This window comes from Notechis scutatus, chromosome 3, assembly GCF_049901735.1.
Source record: "Notechis scutatus isolate UNSWTSFEM ecotype Mainland chromosome 3, rNotScu1.2, whole genome shotgun sequence".
In the NCBI taxonomy this organism is placed as follows: Eukaryota; Metazoa; Chordata; class Lepidosauria; order Squamata; family Elapidae; genus Notechis; species Notechis scutatus.
Genome location: NC_142011.1, coordinates 190,474,150 through 190,498,324, shown reverse-complemented (window position 1 = coordinate 190,498,324; position 24,175 = coordinate 190,474,150). Strand labels below are relative to the sequence as shown.

Below are 24,175 nucleotides of genomic sequence, written 5' to 3'. Positions count from 1 at the left end.
AGTCCAGTTGCTAGGTGACCTCAGTCCCCTCCTTCCAAGCACTTGCTGGAATGTCCTTGGTTCCCAAGAAAAAGTATTTTGTTTTGGCTAAAAAAAACCAGCTATCTCTACTCCCCACTCCCTATCCCTTAGCTCCAGTTGTGGCAGCCCTGAAGCCTCAAAATGGCCTCATTCAGGTCAGCTTCAGGGTTGACACTAGTGTTAAAGTGAAACCCTATGGGGTGGATTCTGACATTATTCTTTCCTTTCTGAATGCCTTTGAGAATAAGGATATTGGTAGAGGTCTCTCAGGTTTTAATGCTAAAAATAAAGAAAAAATGTAATACAGGTAATTTTCAAATTACAACCATTCATTTAGTGACAATTCAAAGTTACAATGGCACTGAAAAGTGACCTATGGTTGTTTTTCCCACTTTGCAGCATCCCCATGATCACAATATCAAAATTGAGCCACTTGGCAACTCACATGTGTTTATGATGGTTGCTGTGTCCCAGAGTCATACGATCACCTTTGGCTTCCTTCTAAGAAGCAAAGTAAATGGGGAAGTCAGATTAACTTTACAACTGTATTACTAACTTAACAACTACACTGATTCACTTAACAACTGGCAAGAAAGGTTGCAAAATAGACAAAACCCACTTAACAATTGCCTTCCTTAGCAAAGGAAATGTTGGTCTCAGTTGTGGTTGTAAGTCAAGGACTACCTGTACATACATACACCCCCCCCTCCCAAAAAAAAATAATCTCTCTTCTCAAAGCACTGAATAGTATTTCATATTTCACCACCCTGTTCACATCTCAAGGTTCACTCCAAAATTCCCAATTAGTTGACCGATGCCCCCAAAAAGAGTGAAAAAAGATGACTAAGACAAATTTAAAATGCAGTTAAAAAATAGAGACAAGCAAGACAGTGTTTTTTGAAGAAATATTATCATATTTTAAAATAGCTCTCTGTCCATCTCAGCTTGATCCACTAAAAATGCTTTTCTGCTTATCATGTTTCAATTATTCATCTTGCCATCTAGCAAATGTGTATGGTGTATTATCCATTTATTCTGTTTGAACACATACAGCACCATCAAGCATAAACATTTACAATTATGGTCCAGGCAATGTAATTCATGACAAAACTGATGCAAAGATTCCCCAGTTAAAATGCAGTGATAAAACATAAGAATATGCTCTTCATCTTCCACATTGTCTCTAGTATTCAAATATATGGGGAACATATGGGATCTAATCCACTTTCTCTACTGCCAAAGCCACCACAGTACTTAATCGCTCCCAGGCATGGTTTGACATAAATTGAGGAGTTAATAAAAGTGTGGAGTTATTAAAGACCTTCTCACACATTTCAGAGCAATTTGAGCAATGATCATTACTTGTAGTTGAAGGATATGCCATTATGTGTCATATATAACATGAATTGTGATTTTTTTTTTTTTTAGCTCACAGCTGTAAGCAGCCTGAATCTCCAGCTCACACAAATGTTGCAGGAATGGATCTTCCATCCCTCGGTTATACCTTGATATATACATGCCAACCAGGATTCTTTCTAGCAGGAGGATCAGAACACAGAGTCTGTAGATCTGATGGTACATGGACAGGGAAGATACCTTTCTGTGAAGGTAATTAATTGCATATCTTTCCTCTTCCTGGGAGAATTAATATTTCAAAGTTGCCAATTCCTTTGTTTCTTTTCATTCACATTTTCTTCCAATATTAAGGATATGGAAAATTCATTTTACCCTTTACCAAAATGAAGGCAGAGTTTAGATACCTACCTGATATAAATGAAGTTATTTGATTTACTTTTTTATTTACATAAAAATATCTATCCACTCTTGTAATAAATGTGCTGGGTTCAGGACAATGAACAACTAAAACCAGAAGAAAACTGGAATGGGATGTGATGGAATGGGATAGGATGGGATAGGACAGGATAGAATTGTTTATTGGCCAAGTATGATTGGACACACAAGGGATTTGTCTCTGGTGCATAAGCTCTCAGTGTACATACAAGAAACAAATGATAACTCATGATTATAATCATAAAATTCAATTATCATAAATCATAAGACACAAACTCAGTGATAATCATAGGATGCTAAATAAGCAACCAATATAAATCATAATAGGACACTAAATAAAAACAATCAACACAAATAATCAGATAGAAACAAGAAAGTTATAGTCACAAGAAGCTAAGTAAATAGGTAATAGGAAAGATGGAAAGATGAAAAGGATAATAGGTAATACAGTCCTACTAGGAATTTTGACATTCCAGGGCATAAGACAGTATTGTGGGAATTAGTTATTTAGCAGAGTGATAGCATGCGGGGAAATTGGTGTTGTGTCTGCTTGTTTCGCATGCAATGCCCTATAGCATCGTCTTGAGGGAAGAAGTTGAAACAGTGTATGTCCAGGATGTGAGGAGTATGTAGATATTTTCACAGCCCTCTTTCTGGCTTGTGCAGTGTTCAGGTCGTCAATGGAAGGTAGGCTGATTGCAATTATTTTTTCTGCAGTCCTAACTAATCGTTGAAGTCTGTGTCTGTCTTGTTTGATTGCTGTGCCAATCCAGACAATTACAGTAGTACAAATGACAGACGCAATAATTCCTTTGTAGAACTGTGTCAGCAGCTCCTTGGGCAGTCTGAGCTTTCTCAGTAGGCAGACGAAGAACATTGGCATAGAAATAGGAAAGACTGTATATCCCACTCATCAGAGTTTTATAATTTTCTTTTTTTGTCTCCTTTTTAATATCATTAGTATCCTTTCCAACTACCCGGTTGTTTGATATGTTTAATTCTGGCTTGCAGAATTTCAGTTCAGTTATGCATACAGACACTTGGGAGGAAGTTGTGAAGACAAACTCAATGGGTGCTTTTTTTTTCTTCATATATTAGTATAGAGGAATATGAATCTGCTCGATTTCCAACACAACAGAAAAGACACAAAAGGCTGTTATTTCCAAATGGAAAGGTCATGAGAGTGGAGGGGAAAAGCAGTATGTTCCTCTATCTTCTTTTGTTGCTGATGAATAGATTTCACAGAAAAGTGACTTCGCTGGTGATATAAAAGAATAAAAAAAATTAACTTTATATTTCTCATCACCATCCAAAACATAGCAAGGATATGTGTGGCAGCCTTTAAACTGTGAAGGTTTTTTTTTAATAGCATATATCCATTTCTTTTCTGAAATCTGTAGAAATCTATATGAATATAGATGAACATTCCAAGCATACTCACAATAATCTGATGTGATTCTCAGAAACAAACACTAATTTATTATGCATTAATATTAATGTTAATATTTATTATGATTTGTTGAAGCATTGGAAACATGTTAAATCTTTAAATGAATATTTTAACCATATTAAACACTTGGGCCTACCAACTGCCTTACTTTCTGGCAGTAGTTCTCCTCCTCTTCTTCCTCCTCCTTCTCCTTCTCTTCCTCTTCCTTCTCCTCCTCCTCCTGCGTGGAGGTATATCTAATCTAAATATTTCTTCCAGACTAGGACCCAATAGAAACTTCACCGTCTAATCTTGAAGGATCAAATCTGTGTGATTCTTTGGTCCTGATATGCTGTTCTATTAAGAGAAAAATAAATACATGACTAAAAGCTTTAATCAGATTTTCTTCCCCATCTACCCCTAGTCATCATGGACCAAAATAAAGTGGCTCTATTGTTGGAAAAACAAATCACATTGGATATTATGCAAAAACATTTGTGTGAAATAACATTTATAGATACATGCAGTTTTCAATTTGAACAAATAGTTTACAAATAATGTTTCCAAATAGAATAGAATAGAATAGAATAGAATAGAATAGAATAGAATAGAATAGAATAGAATAGAATAGAATAGAATAGAATAGAATAGAATAGAATAGAATAGAATAGAATAGAATAGAATACTTCATTGGCCAAGTGTGATTGGACACACAAGGAATTTGTCTTGGTGTAAATACTCTCAGTATACATAAAAGAAAAGATACCTTCCTCAAGAGTTGAGAATCATAAGGTACGACACTTAATGATAGTCATAGGGTACAATAAGCAATCAAGGAAACTAGAAAACAGTCAATGAAAATTGTAAGTATACAAGCAACAAAGTTACAGTCATACAGTCACAAGTGGGGGGGGATGATGAGCGATGAAAAGATTAACAGTAATAGTGTGCAGACTTTGTAATAGTTGAACAGTGTTGAGGGAATTATTTGTTTAGCAGAGTGATGGCTTTCAGGGAAAAACTGTTCTTGTGTCTAGTTGTTCTAGTGTACAGTGCTCTATAGTGTCGTTTTGAGGGAAGGAGTTGAAACAGTTTATGTCTGGGATGTGAGGGGTCTGTAAATATTTTCACAGCCCTCTTTTTGACTTATGCAGTATACAGGTCCTCAATTGAAGGCAGGTTGGTAATAATTGTTTTTTCTGCAGTCCTAATTATCCTCTGAAGTCTGTGTCTGCCCTGTTGGGTTGCAGAACCAAACCAGACAGTTATAGACTATAATCATAAAAGCAGCCTAGAATTCCGCACATAGGATTGATCATAGGAGTTCATAGGATTGATTCTACTTCCACTACAGGTAGACTTAATGTGCATTCAGACTTATGTGCCTTCAGTTTGGCTTCACACATTTTAGCAAATGCAAAACATCTGAAGAACACTTTAGGGTTGTTGTGATGGTATTTGGGAATCCATTCCTGCAACCAAAGGAATGGACAGATAAAAGGTGACTTAGCCCACAGCAGAAATGTGGGTAAGACGAGCAGTTCAGAATGTAACCTCCACAGTTTTTGAATCCTGTAAAGCAGAAAGGTGAGGAAATGTTCTTTCAAACTTGCAAAAAATCTATTAATGTAGCCTTACTGGACAGTCAAATTAGGTCCTTTGGTGCTGTTTTCTGGCTGGTCTGCCTTGTTAAATTAACAGTTGTATAATTCATTTTTATTTATTTAGCACATTTCTACACTGCCCATCTTACCTGAATGATTCTGGTGATTTACAAATAAAAACATACCTTATTAAAAGTAGTTAATGCTTCAGGTTCAAAGTATCTCTGCCAAATGAAACACTGAGGAGTCTAAAATATACCAACAGATCCCAAAGGGAACAAGAGTAATACACAGAAAACTGCAAAAGAATTGAAATATTTAGAAAGGGAAATGTAGATGTAGCACTTTAAAAATCAATTTTTTATTTTATACTCTACTAATGTAATTATAGTTCATAATGATCATAAAAATTGTGTTATCATTTCTGTAGGGTCATTATTATAGTACATCCTGTTAATTTGAATTATTTTATATGCAGTACAATGAAACTTCAAAATATCTTTGTGGCATTAGCTGCACTGATTTTTGTCTTTTGAATATCTTAGCCAATATTGTATTTAATAAATGTTAAAAGGTTCCATATCACAATGGCTTAATGTTATTGTGAATGAGTGCCCTGAATTTAAGCAATCTATTTGTTCTTACTTTTATCAACAGCTGGTTCCAAAATATTGGTAAAAGATCCTAGACCTGCTTTGGGAACACCAAGCCCCAAATTAAATGGTGAGTACCTTTTATTCTAAGAACTATAAATAGTCCTTGTTTAATGACCACTCATTCAGCAACTCTTCAAGGGTTTGATGGTGCTGAACAAGGAGCATATAAGATCAGTTCTCGAAGTTTTGGCCATCCCAGCATCCCCAGAATCACATGATTATGATCTGAGCATTTAGTATCCAGCGTATGCTTATGCTTATGCCAGCTATAGTGTCTCACAGTCATGTTTACTTTAGTTGCAACCTTTCCCATTGGTTTACCAAATGCAAAGTCAATGGGGAAGCTAGAAGGAAAGCTTACAGATTGTTCCAGTAAGTTGTTCATATTTACCCTAACCTGCAGCAATCCTCGCCATGCCTGTGCTGCATCTCACTGGCCACCTTGTGCACCTCTCCGCCTAGCCGCAGACATCTACCTGCCTTCCAGATTGCTTGAGAGCCATTAAGGACTTCCTTTATAACCAGCTGGGGAATGCCAGGATTTCCATCACTAAGTGATGCTTCAATGTGATAGTGCACTTTCTGACATCACTTGCAAAGGAAATTCCACTCCCAATGACCATTATTAATGAAGGACTGCTTGTTTTGTAGCTAACAAGTTTTTTTTAATGCAATCAACATTTAATGCAATAAATGGTCACAAGATATTGAATATTCATAAATGAATGCCAATAAGTCCAATAGTGTTTAATTCCAAATAAGTGAATAAGCGTATTTCAGTTGTTAGTGCACCTTGATGATAAAATTGGCTTGAGAAAAGAATAGGAAATATACTGTAATTCACAAAAAGAATGACACAGTTTTGGAATAATTGCATAATTTTCCAATGTGCAAATACTGTACAGCAGTATAATCCAGCAAAATATTCATTTGGTTTCTGTTTTAACCAAAACAGAATCTGCTTTAATCTAGTGAGCTGAACAGAAATGCTTTGTATGGATTATAAACTCACTTCTCAGATGCCTTAAAAACCCTAGTACTTTGGAAAAATAACAAGCTCCACTGAAAAGAGAGGCCACACTATTTTAATGTTTTTCTTAAAACATTATGGTAAATCCAGAATTGGGTTGTTGGGTTTTTTTTTTGGAGGGGGGGTATTTTATACAATAATCTCTCACTGACAAACACCCCCCCCACACACAATAAAATAAAGTGAAAATTGGGTTTTTAGAAGCTTCACATAATGGTTTATGTAAATGTAATATTTGCTTTCTTCTTACAGATCATTTGATTCTTTTTTTCAGCCTGAACTCAAATAACATTTTACTATTTTCACCCACTTATATGAACTGACTCATGGTCTTACTATACATGTTTAGAGAGCTAAGCATTGTGGAACACAGTTTTCTATCAGGTGCATTTTTATATATTTGTAGGAGATGAGGCAAGATCTTGATGTCTGTATATTTCCATTATGCATCTGATTATAAATAAATGTCCATGTTATGATATTCATTTGTACCTCATCGAAATGCCTGATTGGCTAAACATCCAACTGTAGATATAATCAGATAATTTGTGAGTACTTCATTAATGGATTAATTTTGTTTCATATCTTTTGACATTGGAAAGAGTAGGCATTCAGACCACAGCATTCTGAGAGCTAAGTTAAATTTGCTAATAGATTTTGTTTCCTTACATTTTTTTCTTAGGGATAGCCTAAAAATAACCATTCCTTTCATCCTTAGTAATGAGCAAATTAATCTTTTGTGCTTGCTATTTCATCTAAAACTGTGCAATTTATAACTCTTCTCTGTCTTGTTTATACACACATTTTCAGTTTGATACTTTCTTGCACATTTTCTGTTTTGATATTTCTTTTAATCATATTTTCTTCGAAAATATATTTTCTTTTTTTTTTCAATGACCATTTGCAACAATTTATTCTGATCAATCTGTATTTAACTGCAAAGTTCAAATTCCTCAATATATATAAAAAGGTATCGGTAGAAAAGAATATTTGTAGTTCACGGTTGAACTGAGGATTAATAGTAGAGACCGTAACACAATGCCTGGAATCTTTAGCACTCCCTTGCATGTAATCCAAACTATGGACCTTTGTCATAATAAAAAAGGACCAGCTGGCGAACCCACACAAAACTATCAACAATATCTTCAAAGGAGTAAAATATACTAGGGAGGAAGAAAACAACACACTACTCTTCCTGAATATCCACACCAGCAAATTTGCCAACGACAGCAAATTTATTGTAAAACTACCCTTACTAACCAAGTGCTCCATTACCAAAGCAACAATCCAACCTTCCATAAGAGAAGCTATGTAAGAACATAATATAGATGAGCACAAACACTGTAGCAACCTTGAACACCAGAAAAAAGAAACAGATCGTCTACAAAACATCTTCCAACAAATGGCCCCCCACATAATTTCATCAATAATAACCAAGGACCCCACAGAGCACCAAGGACCCCACAGCTATGAGAAGTCATACCTAAAAATAAGACCTTGTGAACACATCATGTATTACTATCTAATATGAAAGCCTATATATTTAATATTTTTGACAGTACTGAAAAGTCTCCTTTCAGTTATTTTTAATAAGTTTTTCGTATCAGTTGTATAATAATGGGATGTTTTTCCCAGCAACTTTATGGAAAACTAATTAAAAAATAGTGCTTGTTTAGCAATCACAGTTGGGACCAGAAACAGCTACTAAGTGAAGCAGTTGCTAAGTGGGAAATCCCATGAACATAAATGTGCTTTCCAATTCAAACAAGCATAATCAGTTAATACATTTAACTGATTTAATAATGCTTTTATTTTTCTCCTAATTTCTTCCCCACCCTTTCTAATATTCATTCGTAAATGGTAGTTTTTATTAGGGGAACGTTCCATTCCTTTTGACATTAAGTTGGTATCTCTCTTCCTGTAATTTAAATCCATTATTTCATGTTCTGTTCTCTCCAAAGTAGAACAGCTCTTGACCTCTTTCTTTGTGACATTTTTCCAAGTGTTTGAAAAATGCTATCATACCCCCTTTACCTTTGTTAAAGCCAAGCATTTAAAAAAATCTGTAATTCTCAAACTCATTTGTGTACGGGAAAAAAATAGTGGACAATTCTTGGCAGCTAAAGCTTAAGTCAATTTCATCCTAGGATTTTTCTACACACTCAAGAAAACTTCAGCCCTTTTATTTATGATCTAGCCAAAGTTGAGCGACTTTTGAACCTATTATCCATATACCTAAATTACTCAGTGAAATTCTTGGAACCTTTAAGTACATAATATTGGCAAGATTATGATTCTTGCTTGTTCTAATGAGGATTTACTGTTGGTTTTGGTATTACTTATAAATTTCAGTGTACAGTTGGAAATGTCAGTATCATTCAATTTGATGAATTATGTACTTTTAAAGTCTAATGCAATGGTCTACCACTTAGCTAGCAATTTTGGTCCAAGTGTTGATATTTAATAAGATTGGGCGCTAAATATAGAAATGAACAGATACAGGAACTCAACAGAAGTAATGTTCTGGGCAAGTACCTGGCATTGCTAATAGTTACATGAAGTAACTGTCAGTAGATTAGTGTTAATATTTTGTTTTTTCAGGTTAGCTAATATGAATCAATAAAGCATTTTGGGGGGGATTTGAATATCGTCCACATCATTATACCATTAGGGAATGAGGCACTTAATCAACCCTCTGTTAGTAATAACTTTATTTTTTTAATTGATGGATTGATTTTCAATTACTTGAAATTTAGTTTAGGTTGTTAGTCATTCTGACTACACCATGGACAGAAAGATGAAACATACTGCATAATAACTGTAATAATCACAACAGAAACATCTAGGGCAACATCTGTTGAAAATGATGCTTTGAAAAGGGTGAGAATCTAAAAGGAGCCCCCTTCTTCAAATTCTTAAAATAGCTGGGTCCTTTTCTAAGCTCATGAAAAGCAGTTCTCAACTGGTATGCATGAGTGTGCAGGGATAGCCATTTCATTGAGGATGCCAGCAGTGAAATGCAATATGTCTACATACCAATGCAAATTGTAGATAACTGGAGACACTTTTGAAACAGATATGTGAATCTTCCAAAGGACATGGTTTTGGTAATTTTAAAATGCAAGAGCTATATTTGTACAATGCATCTGTTTCTAACTTCTGCATATCAATAATCATTGTTTTCACTTCACTTCTGGTTTTCACCCAAATGGCACATCAAATATTTAAAAATGTATGAAACAGGTCAGATCAGCAATTCAGAATTATAAGTATTGTAATTATTATATTTTCATGAACTACAGATAGTCTTCTATTTATCAATAAATCATTTAACTATTCACAAGCTCAACAACCTTGTAGCAAGTGTTTTTATGTCCCATAAAGCACTTTCAGACTCAGTCAAATGACCTCATTTCGGGTGCTTGCATTTGCAATCACTTGACAAGGGCCTTCAATTATGTGAATTATTTGCAATCTTCTCTCCTAGTTTTCCAGAAAGTCAGTGGGGAAACCAGCAGGAAGTTGCAGGCTGGTGGGATGTTGGGTTTGAAGCCTGTTATCTAGTGTTCCTCCTTCTCTCAGTGCTGGAAGAAATTCCTTACATGTATTGGAGGAACAAACCTTAAATCTGGTGAAAATGCTAGTGAATACCAATGTTCTAAACTTTTCAGAATGATGGCTTTCACTGATGTTTTAATGAATGCTATTCTGCCCCTCTGGAGGGGAAACATTAGCAAATACCAGTGCTTCCACCTTCTGGTGGGAAAATGCTAATGAACACTAGCCATGCTGAGCCTTCAGGAAGAATAGTCTTTACTAGTATTTTCAACAGATTTGAGGCCCATTCCTCCGGTGCAGTTTTACCTAATGAATACCATTGTTCTCACAATTATTATCACAATTATTCTCTCTGGTGGGATGTAGAGAAGGGTCTACCTAGTGTTCTGCTTGATGGCCTGCACAATTACTTAGCAATTGTGACAGAGAGAGCCAGGATTTCAGGCATTGAGTGAAGTAGTCACATGGAGCCTTTCTTAATGATTACCTTGCTCAATGCCTACATTCCAGGCTCAAGCATGGCCATAAATGGAGAACCACTTGTAATGTGAAAATAATTCCAACTGATATGATAAATTTAGAAAGAAAAAATAATGACATCCAAAAGGAACTTGCATTATTATTATTTATTCATTCACTGCATTTCACTTTCTTTTTTATCTGTGATAAAATCAGTAATTTTTCATGGATCCAGAAAAGGAGGTGGGAACATACAAATAAATAAATCCATACCAGAATGCCATGATATGGGCTTGTCACATCTTGAAATTCAAAAGTGGCTATCTGCCATTCCAAAAACAGATATAACCTGTTATTTTACCATATTTTCAGTAATGTAGAGTAGCAGCTCTTAATCTTTTGGAGTCCAGGAACTAGTTCTGTGGAAGCTGGGTTTTCCATTGGCTGGGGGAGCATGATTTCACACATTGCCTGGATCTCACATGGGCATGGATAGGGCTTCACTTCATGACCAGGTTCCTGGTGGTCGGTGGATCAGTGCCAGTCCATGTCCCAGGGGTTGGGGACTCCTGATCTAAAGCTAATTAAAGGCAGTAGCTAGTATTTCTATCCCCTGCGTCTTTTGGTACTAGTGATGTATGTAATAGATTCTATGTGAAGAGTTACTGAATTTCTCCAATAGTGAGAAATTATCTCAGTATGACTTTGCTCTTGATTTCATATTTATGCAGCAAAAATATGGCTTGAATAGGTCTTGAATCAGTAGTGAGTTCCACTAAATCTACTGAAGTCTTGTTCTCATATCCAATTTGCAATAATCTTGGACTGGTAGCATATCCTTGCTATCTCAGGTCAAACATTTTGCCATCTCTTTCTCTGAGCAGATTATCTTCTGTCTCAGCTGCAGTGCAAGAGAAAACGCTGGCAATACGAATGTACAAATTATTTCAAATTTGAAACCAGTTGTTTCAACTATTCTGGAAATATTTTGAATCTGAAACAGCTACAACCTGAGCTCATATTACTTCTGAAATGAATAGAACAACTTGTTCCATAGTCAGACAAGTGTTCCAAATGTGAAATATTTTGAACATAAAACATTTTGTATGCATCTATTGGAAATACAGTTTTGCATTTTTAATATTGGCAAGAATTCTTGTCTCATCCTGGCTCCTTGCTAATGCTTTTCCAGCATCTCAGCTGGTTAACACGGTATCTCTATATTTATGTTATTTTTAAACAAAAGAGAAGATTTTCTGTACCACAACTGTTCACAAAAACTGGCTTAAAAATGTTGCAGTGAAAAAAAATTCAAGTAATGACAAAGATGGGGACAGTCTGGTGATGAAGATTTTTGCATTTGCCCATTGGTTAATTGGAATGAGTACCGGTTAGATTATGGAAGGTGATGAGTGTTGTATGGACAATAACAGTGAAGACACCCTGGAGTACTACAAGCATTGTTTTATTTTGTAGAAGGAGATGATGCCTATAGCTTCATGGAAGTCCTTTGGCTGGTTCAATAAACATGCATTCATACTTCCATTGCTACAATAATGACCTAATTAGGACTATAGATCTTTATAACATTTCCTTAAATCATTCATAATTATATTATTCTTAATATAAACAAATTTGCTTTGAAATTTCATGAAATTTAATCTTAATCTGAGAAATAATGATGTTCTACAATTTAATATCAATAAATATAAGATTACATTTAAGAAACGTGATATGCTTTGAATTTTATGAAACATGTATTAAAATTGTGAGGTATTGCCTTATTATTCTATTACTGCCTCAGTAAAAGAGACTTTAACTAGTTACACAGAAGGATAAATAAGCTTGAACAAGGAAACATGATTTCATTACAAACTTTAATGTTCAAGTCAACATAAGCACATACTAAAATGCCAAATGAAGTAATCTCATTACGATGGAACATAAAATGAAGGATTGCTTGCTTTTCTCAGAATGTCTTTTAATTGTCCTTATTCCATAATTTTATTGGAACATGATCATGCTTTTAGTATTTCAGTATTCAAATACATGTAGGATTATTTGCATCTATTCAGATTTAAAAGTCTAAGCCCAGTTTATTGAAATGAATGAAACCTTTGCCATTGATTTATGCTTGGCATTAGATAGAGCTTAGCTCATCATTCTGCACTTCTGTTTGATGATTAGCATTCATTTATTCCAAAGGGATACTTTGATTTAGCATTAAAATGTGAGAAATGCTTATGAGAGATTAAAAGAAGCCAATAATAATTTTCTTCACTTATGAAATATTTCTATTTGACATGTCAAAAATAAACTCACACTTTAAAACTACCTTGAAGAATTCGCAGTTTAAGTACTCCAAGGATGCAACTTCATGAGCACTAATAATTCAATCTTACTTGAGTCACCTTGGAAAACAGCCTGAGCTTAAAATTCAGGTTAAGTAGATATATGAATTTAATGAACAATTCCGCTCACCACCTGAACATAAGTTGCAAAGTTGATGTTGATTTTAACATTGCCTGAAATTTCAAAATACAGACTCATAAATAACCAGATGTATTAGAGCAAACGAGAACATCTAAATAGGGTGAAGATCTAGTAGATGGGACTTCAAGCAGAATACTGTACATGCCTTGTAAATATTAATGTTTTGCATGGTCATCTTTTGCCTGAGTGGTGCAGTGACCTAGAGGTGGAGCTTTTGCCTCACAATCAGGAGGCTGTGAATTTGATCCTAAGTAGCAGCTGATATTTCTCTCTGGGTACGATGAGAAAATATTTGCTGTGAACTCCGCGTTGGTGATAGGAAGGGCATCTGGCCAGTCAACATTCAGCTCCATTTAGTTGCCCCAACTCCATTCTTATGCAAGGGATTACAGGGTCATAAAAATACCAGAAAATGGACATCTTTTGACTCTCCCGTATGAGATCAATTTAAGAAAATGAAGTTGGCATAAGAAAGATGGTTATGTCACAGTTAAGGAGTCAGCCTCATGTCTAACTTGGATCATTTTGTGTGGTCTTATTTTTTTTCTTTAAAGGTTTGTCTTTTCTACAATTGGAAATATAAAACAGGAAAGTTTTATGCCTCTTCTACTGGACAGACCATAGAAAGATCCTTCTTTCATAGATTAGAATTTATAGAATGGCTACATGCTGTCTATATCCATGGGAAGGTGTTTTCTCATCTGAGTCAGAATCTTCAGGTTGGAAGAGACTTTGGCGGCCTTCTAGTCCTATCAGAACAACTCTTGATTTGAATATGTTGGCAAACTCTTTACAGAAGATTGAATTCACTGCAGTCTTAGCTGAGTCACCTGAAGTATGAATAGGTCTATCCGAACTATTGATTAGACATTGTATCTAACGGCACAGGTTCAAGCTCATAATACCTTCTTACATAAAATATCAATTAAAAAGGAATGGGTACAAACCCTTATCACTGTCAACTCATAAAACATTTCTATGCCTGTTTTAGAGTTGCCATGAATGGGAGAGAAATTTGAAGGAGCAGTGCAGCAGTTTAAAACCAAAAGTGCATTCCATTCTTATCTTGCAAAGATTGTAACTAAGCTACTAAGCAGAAACTAAGTTTCTGCCCATGAAAATCCCTAATTGGAGAATCTGACTGAAGACTCTCAGCTATGACCGTGTTTCATTGGAGAAAATGAATTATGATACAGCCAGAGTGGTGGGGGGAAAACAGGGTCATAGGTGATAGTAAATTACATGTCTCAGAATCGGCTTCATACAGGTCATGCCGACACGTTTGCTCCTAATAAATCGTTTGAAGTTTTTGAAGCTTGGCTCGAGGCTCATGATTTAATTAGGGCAACTGCTGGAATCCTGACATGTAATTTATTCTGAGACATGTAATTTATTTAATGCTCTAAATTTATAACAGACATGGCTTCCTTTGTTTTTTCATTACTTCTGTGAAATGCCGTATATGGGATGTTTCTGTTTATAAAATAGATTATTACACTCTGTTTATAAACTCAAGAATGTTTGTGGGGAGACAGAGTATAATAATATATTTTTCAAACAGAGAATGGAGCTAACCATAGCTGAATGAGAATCTGGTAAACAAATTGGTTCCTCTGGAGTAAGGAGAGGACCAGAATTGACCACAAACACTTCCTACAGTGGTTCACCGCAAGAATGCAGTAAGACAGCAGAGTCCTGGGAGCCAAGGAAAAATCAGCTTTTCCCAAACTGCATTTAAGAGCCTTGAAAAAGACACTTTTCATATTTCCTTTCTTAATCATTTTTGGAAATTGTATGTTAATGGCTTCTTTGGATATTGAGAAACTTTGGAAAGGAATATTTGATTACACTGGGTGAATTTCTTAACAAATCTTTCATGTAAATCTAAGGATTTTAAAACATTTTTTGTTTGAATAAAACAAAATGTCACTTAAATCATTTATTTTAGAAAGTTTATAAACAGATTAAGGGGCCAGAACTGTAATAAGCCTTCTCATGACAAATTGTTGATTATGAAGAAAATATATTAACAGGGGACGTTGAAGTTTGGACAGTGAAAGAAATGAAAACAACAAAAGTTTATAAGGAGGAGAGACCCATTTGTCTCACAATGAACAAAGATATCTGAGTTTGTAAGAATTTAAGGATATTTGGGTACAATACTTGGAAAATATTCTACAAATGGTTTGCTATTATAAATATGGATTTTAAAAAGGTTATAGAAGAAGAACATATCTTACTGGACAAAACAGACAGAATCTTACAATGGATCTACAAATGAAATTTCTGATGTCTCAAGTAAAAGGGATATACAAATAGTAAATTGAAGATTGACGGATAACTTTCTTATCTTGGATTTTCAAGAGACATATTAAAGTTGTGAAGGAGTTTCTGAAAAGAAACAAACAGTTCCTAAGAAATCAATTTTTGACACTACTTAAAAGAACTAAAAACAATAGTCTTAAAAGTAAAGAGAAAGGAAGGCTAACTTGATTGCTTTGATCAAAGTTAAAATATATATGTTGTATTTCTGGTAGCTCTTAATGGAAATTTTTTGACTAGGACCAAATGATCAGGCTGTAAAGATTTCTTTATAGATAAGATAAGCTATGGAATGAAAAGAGGGTGGGTTCTTTTTGCTGTATTTTAAAAGTAATAAGTGATTGTGTTGAAAATAAAAAATATATAAAATTGATTTATTTGATTGAGGTTATACTATGTATGTTATTAATGGTCTTTTGCTGATTAGGAATGAATGGCAAAGCTTTATAATTTAGAGATAAGAGATGACATATGGGAAGATCTTTTGTTGAAATATCAGAGAAGGTGATAAATTACTGAAATTGTACTTGTCTTGAAGAGGAGAGGCATTTTATTTATGTTTTTTCTTTAAATTTTATTTTATTAAATAATTGGTATGGAAATGTTTAAATTATTGATGATACAAAGCTGTAACATATAGCTGCATAGCACTTACATGTGAAATTTCAGAAAAGTAACTAACAAGAAAAAAAGTATTTCCAGGATAGAATTCTACTACTCAACATTTCTCGAGTATTTTTTTTAATGTTCTTATCTCATTTTAACTAGTATTATCATAGTTCTAATGCTTAATGTTCCTTAATATTTAGACTTTATTTTTATTTTTCAGTTCCTGATGATGTGTTTGCTCAGAATTACATATGGAAAGGATCCTACAATTATAAAGGCAAAAAGCAGCCAATGACTTTGACCATTACTCATTTCAATGCATCATCAGGAAGAGTGAATGCGACCCTTACTAATAGCAATATGGAGTTGTTGCTTTCAGGTAGGAACAACAATTATAATTGTCTATATTTAATTTTCTTAACATGTCTACCAACAGCCTGATACCCATTTCATGGAAGTGATTTCATTGTAACATCACTTCATAGTTTTGGTGTTGGATATTTTCAAGACAAACTTATTCAGGTAGAATCTCACTGCTTCATGTGATTTCGTATGGAGCGATTGTGCTTTACACCCACACTGAAAGTGATAGCACACTCAACACTCAACACATTCAAATGTCTCTCCTAAAACAGTTTCACAAAATGGAAAGTGCTTGGAGCTGTCTGATGGTAGTAGCAGTTTTAATTATAGTTTAATTAAGAGTTTGTTGATATTAGTCCTACAAGTATTTTGCAATTGTTCTGTTGTGAGATGAATCATGAGATGACATAAAAATCTTTAAGAATGCAGCATAGATTCATCATTTTATTTCTTTTTCTCCCTTATGCATAGAAGCTAGCTGCATAGCATTAGACCTGCAACTCTCTTTTAACACTGAACTGGAAAGTCAATAAAATATCTAGATCTGCATTAGGTTCTCATAATAGATTATGGCGCATAACGTTCAATAAAGAGGCTTTTTTGATTCAGGATAATAATAACCACAACCTCCAATCAATGTCAACCACACTGACATTTTCTGTTTCATTGGAGCTCTTATTACTTATGAAATTTAGATTTGCAGAAATTCTTATGTTGAAAGGTGTTATTCAAGGGTGACTATTTCTGAATTGACATGTTTAGAATTGCACTGCCAAATATGCTAATCACAGGATTATATCTTCTATTCCAAACAGTAGTACCATTTAATGGTTATTGAACAAATAGACATATGAACCCACACTTGACTACTTAGAGAAGATTGAGATGAACAATTACTTCAAATATTTTATTCTTATGTAAAAGAGAAAGCACAGTTTGGTATATTTGAGTATTTAATGGTCTGTAATTTCCTGCATCAAACTACATTTTAGAGGACATTAGAGATAATGATTCTGTGAAAAACATTAAACAAAGTAAAATCAAAACAGGTTGTCAAAGATTTGGGATAGTTGTTTGTGAATGGATATTCGCATGCATGCATGGATGATCCATACACATAATATCTGGACAAATAAGTATATAGGAAAACTCTAGGGCAGGGATGTCAAACTCAAGGCCTGAGGGCCAGATCTGGCCCATGGAATGCTTAAATCTGGCCCGTGGGGTCGGCCTGGAAATAGCAAATGACCATCTTGCGATGTGCTAGGAAAAATGGATGCAACAACCCCCTGTACCCCATTTTTGACCTGGGTGGCCTCCTTCAGCACCCTGACCTGGATGGCCTCCTTCAGGACCCTGTCAACCAAAATAGGAGCAGGGATCTGTGCAACCCCCCCATGTCTCATTTTGACTGCCAAGGTGCTGCCGGAGACTGTCCAGGCTGAAAACAGGGCACAGGTGGCCACATACAGTCTCCCGCACCCCATTTTGGCTGACAGGGTGCTGCAGGAGGTGTCCATCCCATCTTTCTCTCCCTGCTCCCCCCCAGCCAGCCTGCAGAGGAGAAATCCAATGCTGATCTCTCAAAGACATCCAGTTTGACACCCCTGCTCTAGGGGTTTCAAAATAGCATGTTAAGCCTTTGATAGGCTGCAGACATTTTGTGACCTAAGAGAATAGATCTATTTTGGTCATCATATGATTTCACAGGCCTATTAAATGAAGACCAACCTCTTTGTAATTGATGTATGTGTGGATTTTTTTTTTTAAAAAAAAGTTCATTAATATGTGAATGATGATGTCTTTGAAAGATAGAGAGAAAGTCCACTACTAAGGCAATGATCAAGTAAACAGAACAAGAAATGAGGGGTCCTTGGTGGTTTGGTTTGGTTTTTGGAGGTAACATCATCAGTGCGAGTAGGGAATGGGATTTGCTCTCTGTTTATATTCTAGTGGTTTGCCCTGTCAGTGTTGGTGGGAGTGATCTTGATGGTTCTTTGGTTAGAATATTTACTATTAATTTGTTTGACAGTTCCTTAATTGGGATACAGTTTACTTCTTGATTGTTGGTCCGATGTTAATTTATTTATTTATTTATTTATTTTATTTTTGTCAATTGCTTACAAGATAATAGGTATAAGTAAAAACATAGTTATGAATACATGGATACATATAAGAAAAATAAAAAATAAAAGAAACAATAGGACAGGGATGGTAGGTATGTTGGTGCGCTTATGCATGCCCCCTACAGACCTCTTAGGAAAGGGGTGAGTTCAATAGTAGACAGTCTAAGGTTAAAGTTTTTGGGGTTTGGGGAAGAAACCACAGAGTCAGATAGAGTATTCCAGACATAGACCACTGTGTTGCTGAAGACATATTTCCTGCAATCAAGTTTGGTTTGATTAACTTGGAATTTGTATCTATTGTTTGTTCTTGTGTTGTTATGATTGAAGTGAAGTATTCATTGACAGGTAGGACATTGCAATGTATGATTTTATATACTATATTTAGATTTGACCGAAGGAGGCATAGTTCTAGGTTTTCTAGGTCTAGAATTTCAAGTTTGGTGGCATAAGGTATTATGTAACGAGTAGAGGAGTGGAGAACTCTTCTTGTGAAATATTTCTGGACTTTCTCAACTGTGCTAATATCAGATACGTAATGTGGGTTCCAGACTGATGAGCTGTATTTGAGTATTGGTCTAGCAAATGTTTTGTATGCTCTAGTTATTTGTGTAATTTTACCAGAGAAAAAGCTACATAAGATTAGGTTAACAACTCTTAACACCTTTTTGGCTATGTAGTTACAATAGGCTCTAGCAGATCATTAGAGATGAGTACTCCAAGATCCTTGACAGAGTTTGGATCATCAACAAGGTCTTGACTATTCAGCTTGTATTTTATTTTCTGATTTTTTTTGCAATATGTAGGACAGAGCATTTATCTGTTGAGATTTGAACTTGCCATTTGTTTGACCATTCTGATACATAGCCAAGGTCTCTTTGAAGGGTAGCAGTATTGTCGGTGGTGTTGAATAGCTTTACATCATCAGCAAAGAGAACGCAGTTGCTCTTGATATGATCACAGAGGTCATTTATGTAGAGTATGAAAAGAGTTGGTCCTAGAACAGTGCCTTGGGGGACACCACTGTTGACAGGTACAGAATTTGATAGGACGCTCCCAATTTTGACCATTTGTTGTCTGTTTGACAGGAATGCTTCTATCCAGTTATGCAGGTGTCCAGAGATACCGTAAGATTTTAGTTCGTCGTGTACCACTGAATCAAAGGCTTTACAGAAGTCTATGTAGATTGCGTCTATTGCTTTGCCCTGATTGAGTTGTGTAGTCCATATGTTTTTGCAGTATAAGAGTTGCAGAATACAGGATAGTTTTTTTCCTGAAACCAAATTGTTTATTAGAGAGTAGGTTGTTTGTTTGTAAGTGGAGAATGATGGATTGGTTAATCTTGGTGTTAACCTCTGTTCATCTGGGTATTGACTGCTGATGGGAAGTGTTTTGTCTTTTTATTCCCTGATTGTTTCTTTTGAATGGTATGTAAATATTGTTTATGTCTATGTGCCTGTTGATGGCTGATTTCTCAGAGTGCAAGGCTTTCAGGAATTCACTAGCATTTTTGGATTTGGCTTGGTTTAGATAGTTACAGTTTCACAGTTGACACGATGATTAAATCTGCAATGTGTTGTGAAATTAAAGAATGTTCATCATGTTTTCTAACTACTAGTTGGTGTATTCTTGTAGCCTTCTGCCTGTTTCTCCTACAGACCAAGAAAGTGGTGTGTGAAAAAGGATCGGATAACTATCTCTCCCCCAACTCCCCAACTCTCATGAAATTAGGGAGAAAAGAGAGAAATTAGGAATAATGTTCAGACTCCCAAGATTCTGTTACTATAGTTGTTCTAATAAAAGTACCTTCATGGTTGCAACAACTTAATATCTTCTTGACAAACTGAAAATGTGTATGAATACTTAAATGTTTTTGTCCCCTACTTTTTTTTAAAAAAAAACTCAAATTGGAAAGATATTAGATATAAGAAAATCATATAAATTTGCAAAAATTAGGTATCTTACCATGGAATTAAAGAGCATTGAAGCAACATTTCTTTTAAAGGAATCCAGCAGGAACCAGGAAATTAGTTTAATTCTTGCACTATTAACTAATCCCCAATACATTGGTGGAAAGCATGACTAATTTAAAATTATTATAAAACCTTGTATAAAAAGAATCAGCATGTCTTCTATGAAGGAAAATCATGTGCCAACATTCTTGGAATATTAAGAAATATGTGGATAGGATAGTCTAAGTAGACATTATACACGGATTAACTAATTTGATTATTGGTAGATTCATGACTGAAAAAGATCTCTTCATCAGACATTCATAAATTATTCCATTCACTTGGAATATTGCATCCATTTTTTATCACCATGATATAAAAAAGTTGTTGAGACTCTATAAAGAGTGCAGAGAAGAGTAACAAACATGATTAGGGGACTGCATGCTAAAACCTATGAAGAACGGTTGCAGCAGTTGGGTATGTTTAGTTTAATGAAAATGAGGACTAGGGTGACATGATAGCAGTCTTCTGATTTCTAAGGGGCTGCCACGAAGAAGAAGGGATCAACCTATTCTGAGCACATTTCTTAAATCAAGTAATGCATTGCAGATGCATTTTTAAATAAAAAATGGTGCAGTAGGCTTTTTGAGCGCAGGTATATTTTGATTAAGAAAAAAGCACCAATACAGGTAAACAATGCATTACAGCTAGCATCTAGAATTACACACAGTTAAATATAGTCTTTTTTCAGGAAGGTTGATTAATCACAGGAGATCTATTTATAAAAAGAGAGGCATATATTTTTGGAGGAAAACCTGTGAATGTTGTAGAGAAAATTGTCAGACATGTGTTAGAGTTTATGATTTCAGATCAGGCACATGCAACAATTCTTCTTTAAAAAATCTAAAAAAAGAAATGAGTCATACAGTTTAAATGTATATTTAAATTATTTTGTATGTCCATTTATATATTTTAATGGAAATGGAATTCTAGCAATATTTTAAAAAGTAATCTTCAAGAATAATTCAACATCTATTGTTGTTCTATATGCACAGAATCTCAATACAGAGAAATTTTACTTAGTAAATTTACATGCTGCCCATTTCACTGTCAGGCTCTAATTGTAAATTATGCACGGCTACTTTTTGTTTGTTTGGTTTTGATTTTTTTTTCATAACAAATTGTGAACTGTTGCTAATTTGTATGCTATCCTTTAACTATGACAACTATACTTGACAGCTAACATTTGGATTTTCCCATGCACAGACATCTGGATTCTTGGAAACTGCTACTTTCCAAATGGAAACTTTCCAGAAATGTAATTTCTGAATTAGAAGGATGCCTCAAAGCAGCATTGGATGGCTCCTTATGCAAGTCAATTTGCTGTTGAACCTTGCAGTGTCTGCAAGTGCTCAATCATAATTTGCCAAAAAGAATAATCCAAGGAATTCTTCAAGGAAGATGATTCATTCATCCTGTTAAAACCTGTCAGTTTAATTTCAGCTTCCAATCTTTTCCTGAATGGAGTAATTCATTGGCAAAGAAAGGAGACATCTGATTATAGCTGGATATCTGCTTCTCTTTGGGCAGTTAAACTTAGATATGGACTATACTGAGAAGTACCATCAAAATGCAATGTTGCTGTAAGGTCTGACATTGCACTCAACAATCCTCAGAAGGATGGAAGGCTGAGTCAATCTTGAGCCATTCAGAATCAACAAAATTAACTGCCCAAAGAGAAGCAGATATCCAGCTATAATCAGATGTCTCCTTTCTTTGCCAATAGTGCATTGTAACCACTGCACTAGATCAGATACGAAATACCTTATAAAGGAAGTGGCTATTTTAATATCTAATGAGAGTTGCCCCAGTGATATAGAAATTGTTTCTTAAACTTAAACTTGGAAGACATTCTTTGAATTGATCCCCAGGATAGCTAAGGACAGGGGTTTTGTTGGTTTGAAACCACTCAAATTTACTAGCTAAACAAGTATCATACCTATTTATAAAGAAGATATTGATACACATTCCTAGGATGACATGTTGAAATATAAATCACATATTTTAAATGGATAATTATTTAAAGTTGTACTACATTTTTCCCAACATACCTTTGTGAAAATGCATTTTGAACACAACCAACAGCCAAATAAAAACAGATTAGATATTATGATGATTTAAAGACATCCTTAAATAAACCTTACTTCAGACATACCATATGTAAACAAGTTAATTGACTATGTATCATCAAGTTCGTGTTGACTCTTAGTAAATTGATATATAGCCTTTTTTCCAGGAGCATCTGGTCCCAACTTAGTCTTTCAGGTTTTCCAGTGGTACATCTATTACTGAAATTAAATCCATCCATTGTGCTACCCTTATCACCCCACAGGTTTCATTGGTCTTAGTCCTGGTTTTTTTCCAAGGTGAAAGCATCAGGGATCCACCTAATCCTTTTCTCAAGTAAAGTATGATTCATGGCCTTGTTCTAAATGTACAGTAACTATCCATTAGAACTGTTGAAACATACTGGTCAAGGTATCCTCTCTGCAAAGTGGAGAAATTATAGTTTAAACAATTATAGTTTTAACATGGAGGTTGAGAATGTTGTTTGGTCTTCTAAATCTACTATTTTTGGTTTTCTAAATCTATTATAGTAGATAGTAGTCTAATAGTAGCCTAAATTTACTGTAGTGGATTTAGAATATAATCTTAGTATTTTGCTGAGCATCAATGTGTTGGCAATGAATATTGAACAAGGGGCTTTTACATGATTTTTTGTTTATCTGTATACATGTGGGTTTCAATTTTTCCCTTTCAGTTTTCCTGAACCAAATTGAAATTACCCTTTGTAAATGAAAACACCAATGCATACCTATCTTTAGCTCAGAACTACCTGTCATTTTACTATCTTATTTTATTATTTCCTTATATCCTGGATTTCTTCCTGAATTAGAGAGGGGGGGGGGAGGAGAGGGAGAGGGAGAGAGGGGGGGGGAAAATGGATGGATGGATGGATGGATGAATATTATGTGGGGAACTTGGGTAGTAAGCTTCCATTGATAAGTGGGAACCTGTACCCAAGATTTTCAGATTCAAGTATAATCCAGGTTTAACACAGCACCATAATGTCTTTAATCTTTTTTCACCATTATTATTACAGTGTACATAAACAAAAGTCTCTGTTTTTGTTTCCATGGACCCTTTATTTTCTTTCCTTGAATAAAATCAAATATAAGCTAAGATACAGGCAATTAGCAATAACTGGTTAGAAGAAAATTTATTAGATTGTGTGTGCACAGTGTGTCTCTCTCTCTGTGTGTGTGTGTGTGTGTGTGTGTGTGCGCGCGCGTGAGCGCAGACATATAGATATTACATTCTGTTCAATCATGTCCAATTCTTAACAATTCCCCGGGCAAATCCTTGCTGTTTTCTTAACAATGTTTTTCAGAAGTGGTTTGCCAATGCCTCCTTTCCTAGGGAAAGTGATGGATCAAGGTCATCAAGTTGGCTTTGTGCTCAAGGTATCAGGCCTCCTGGGTTTTGCCTGATGCCTTAATCACCATCTTAAATTGGGTCTTGTAGGTGTTATGCTTACTGAAATAACCTTCTAAACTGTTGATTCACAACATGCAATTAAATAAATAGGCATGCTTTTTTTAGTTACCTAAAGAAATATAAATATATAAGATATAAATATAAAGACATAAATCTTTGACCCTTGTGCCTCTCCTTGTGCAAAGATGGTCTAAAGAGGATGGCTTT

The 24,175-nt window shown here is 35.0% G+C and overlaps 1 protein-coding gene across 1 annotated transcript in view; it reads left to right on the top strand.

The window, feature by feature from the left end:
• Window positions 1-24,175, top strand: part of CSMD3 (CUB and Sushi multiple domains 3) — a 618,612-nt gene that overhangs the window by 574,794 nt on the left and 19,643 nt on the right. The window contains exons 64-66 of the mRNA XM_087962106.1: window positions 1,450-1,629; window positions 5,503-5,568; window positions 16,193-16,351. Coding sequence (XP_087818232.1) covers window positions 1,450-1,629; window positions 5,503-5,568; window positions 16,193-16,351 — 405 coding nt within the window. The remainder of the gene's footprint in view (window positions 1-1,449; window positions 1,630-5,502; window positions 5,569-16,192; window positions 16,352-24,175) is intronic.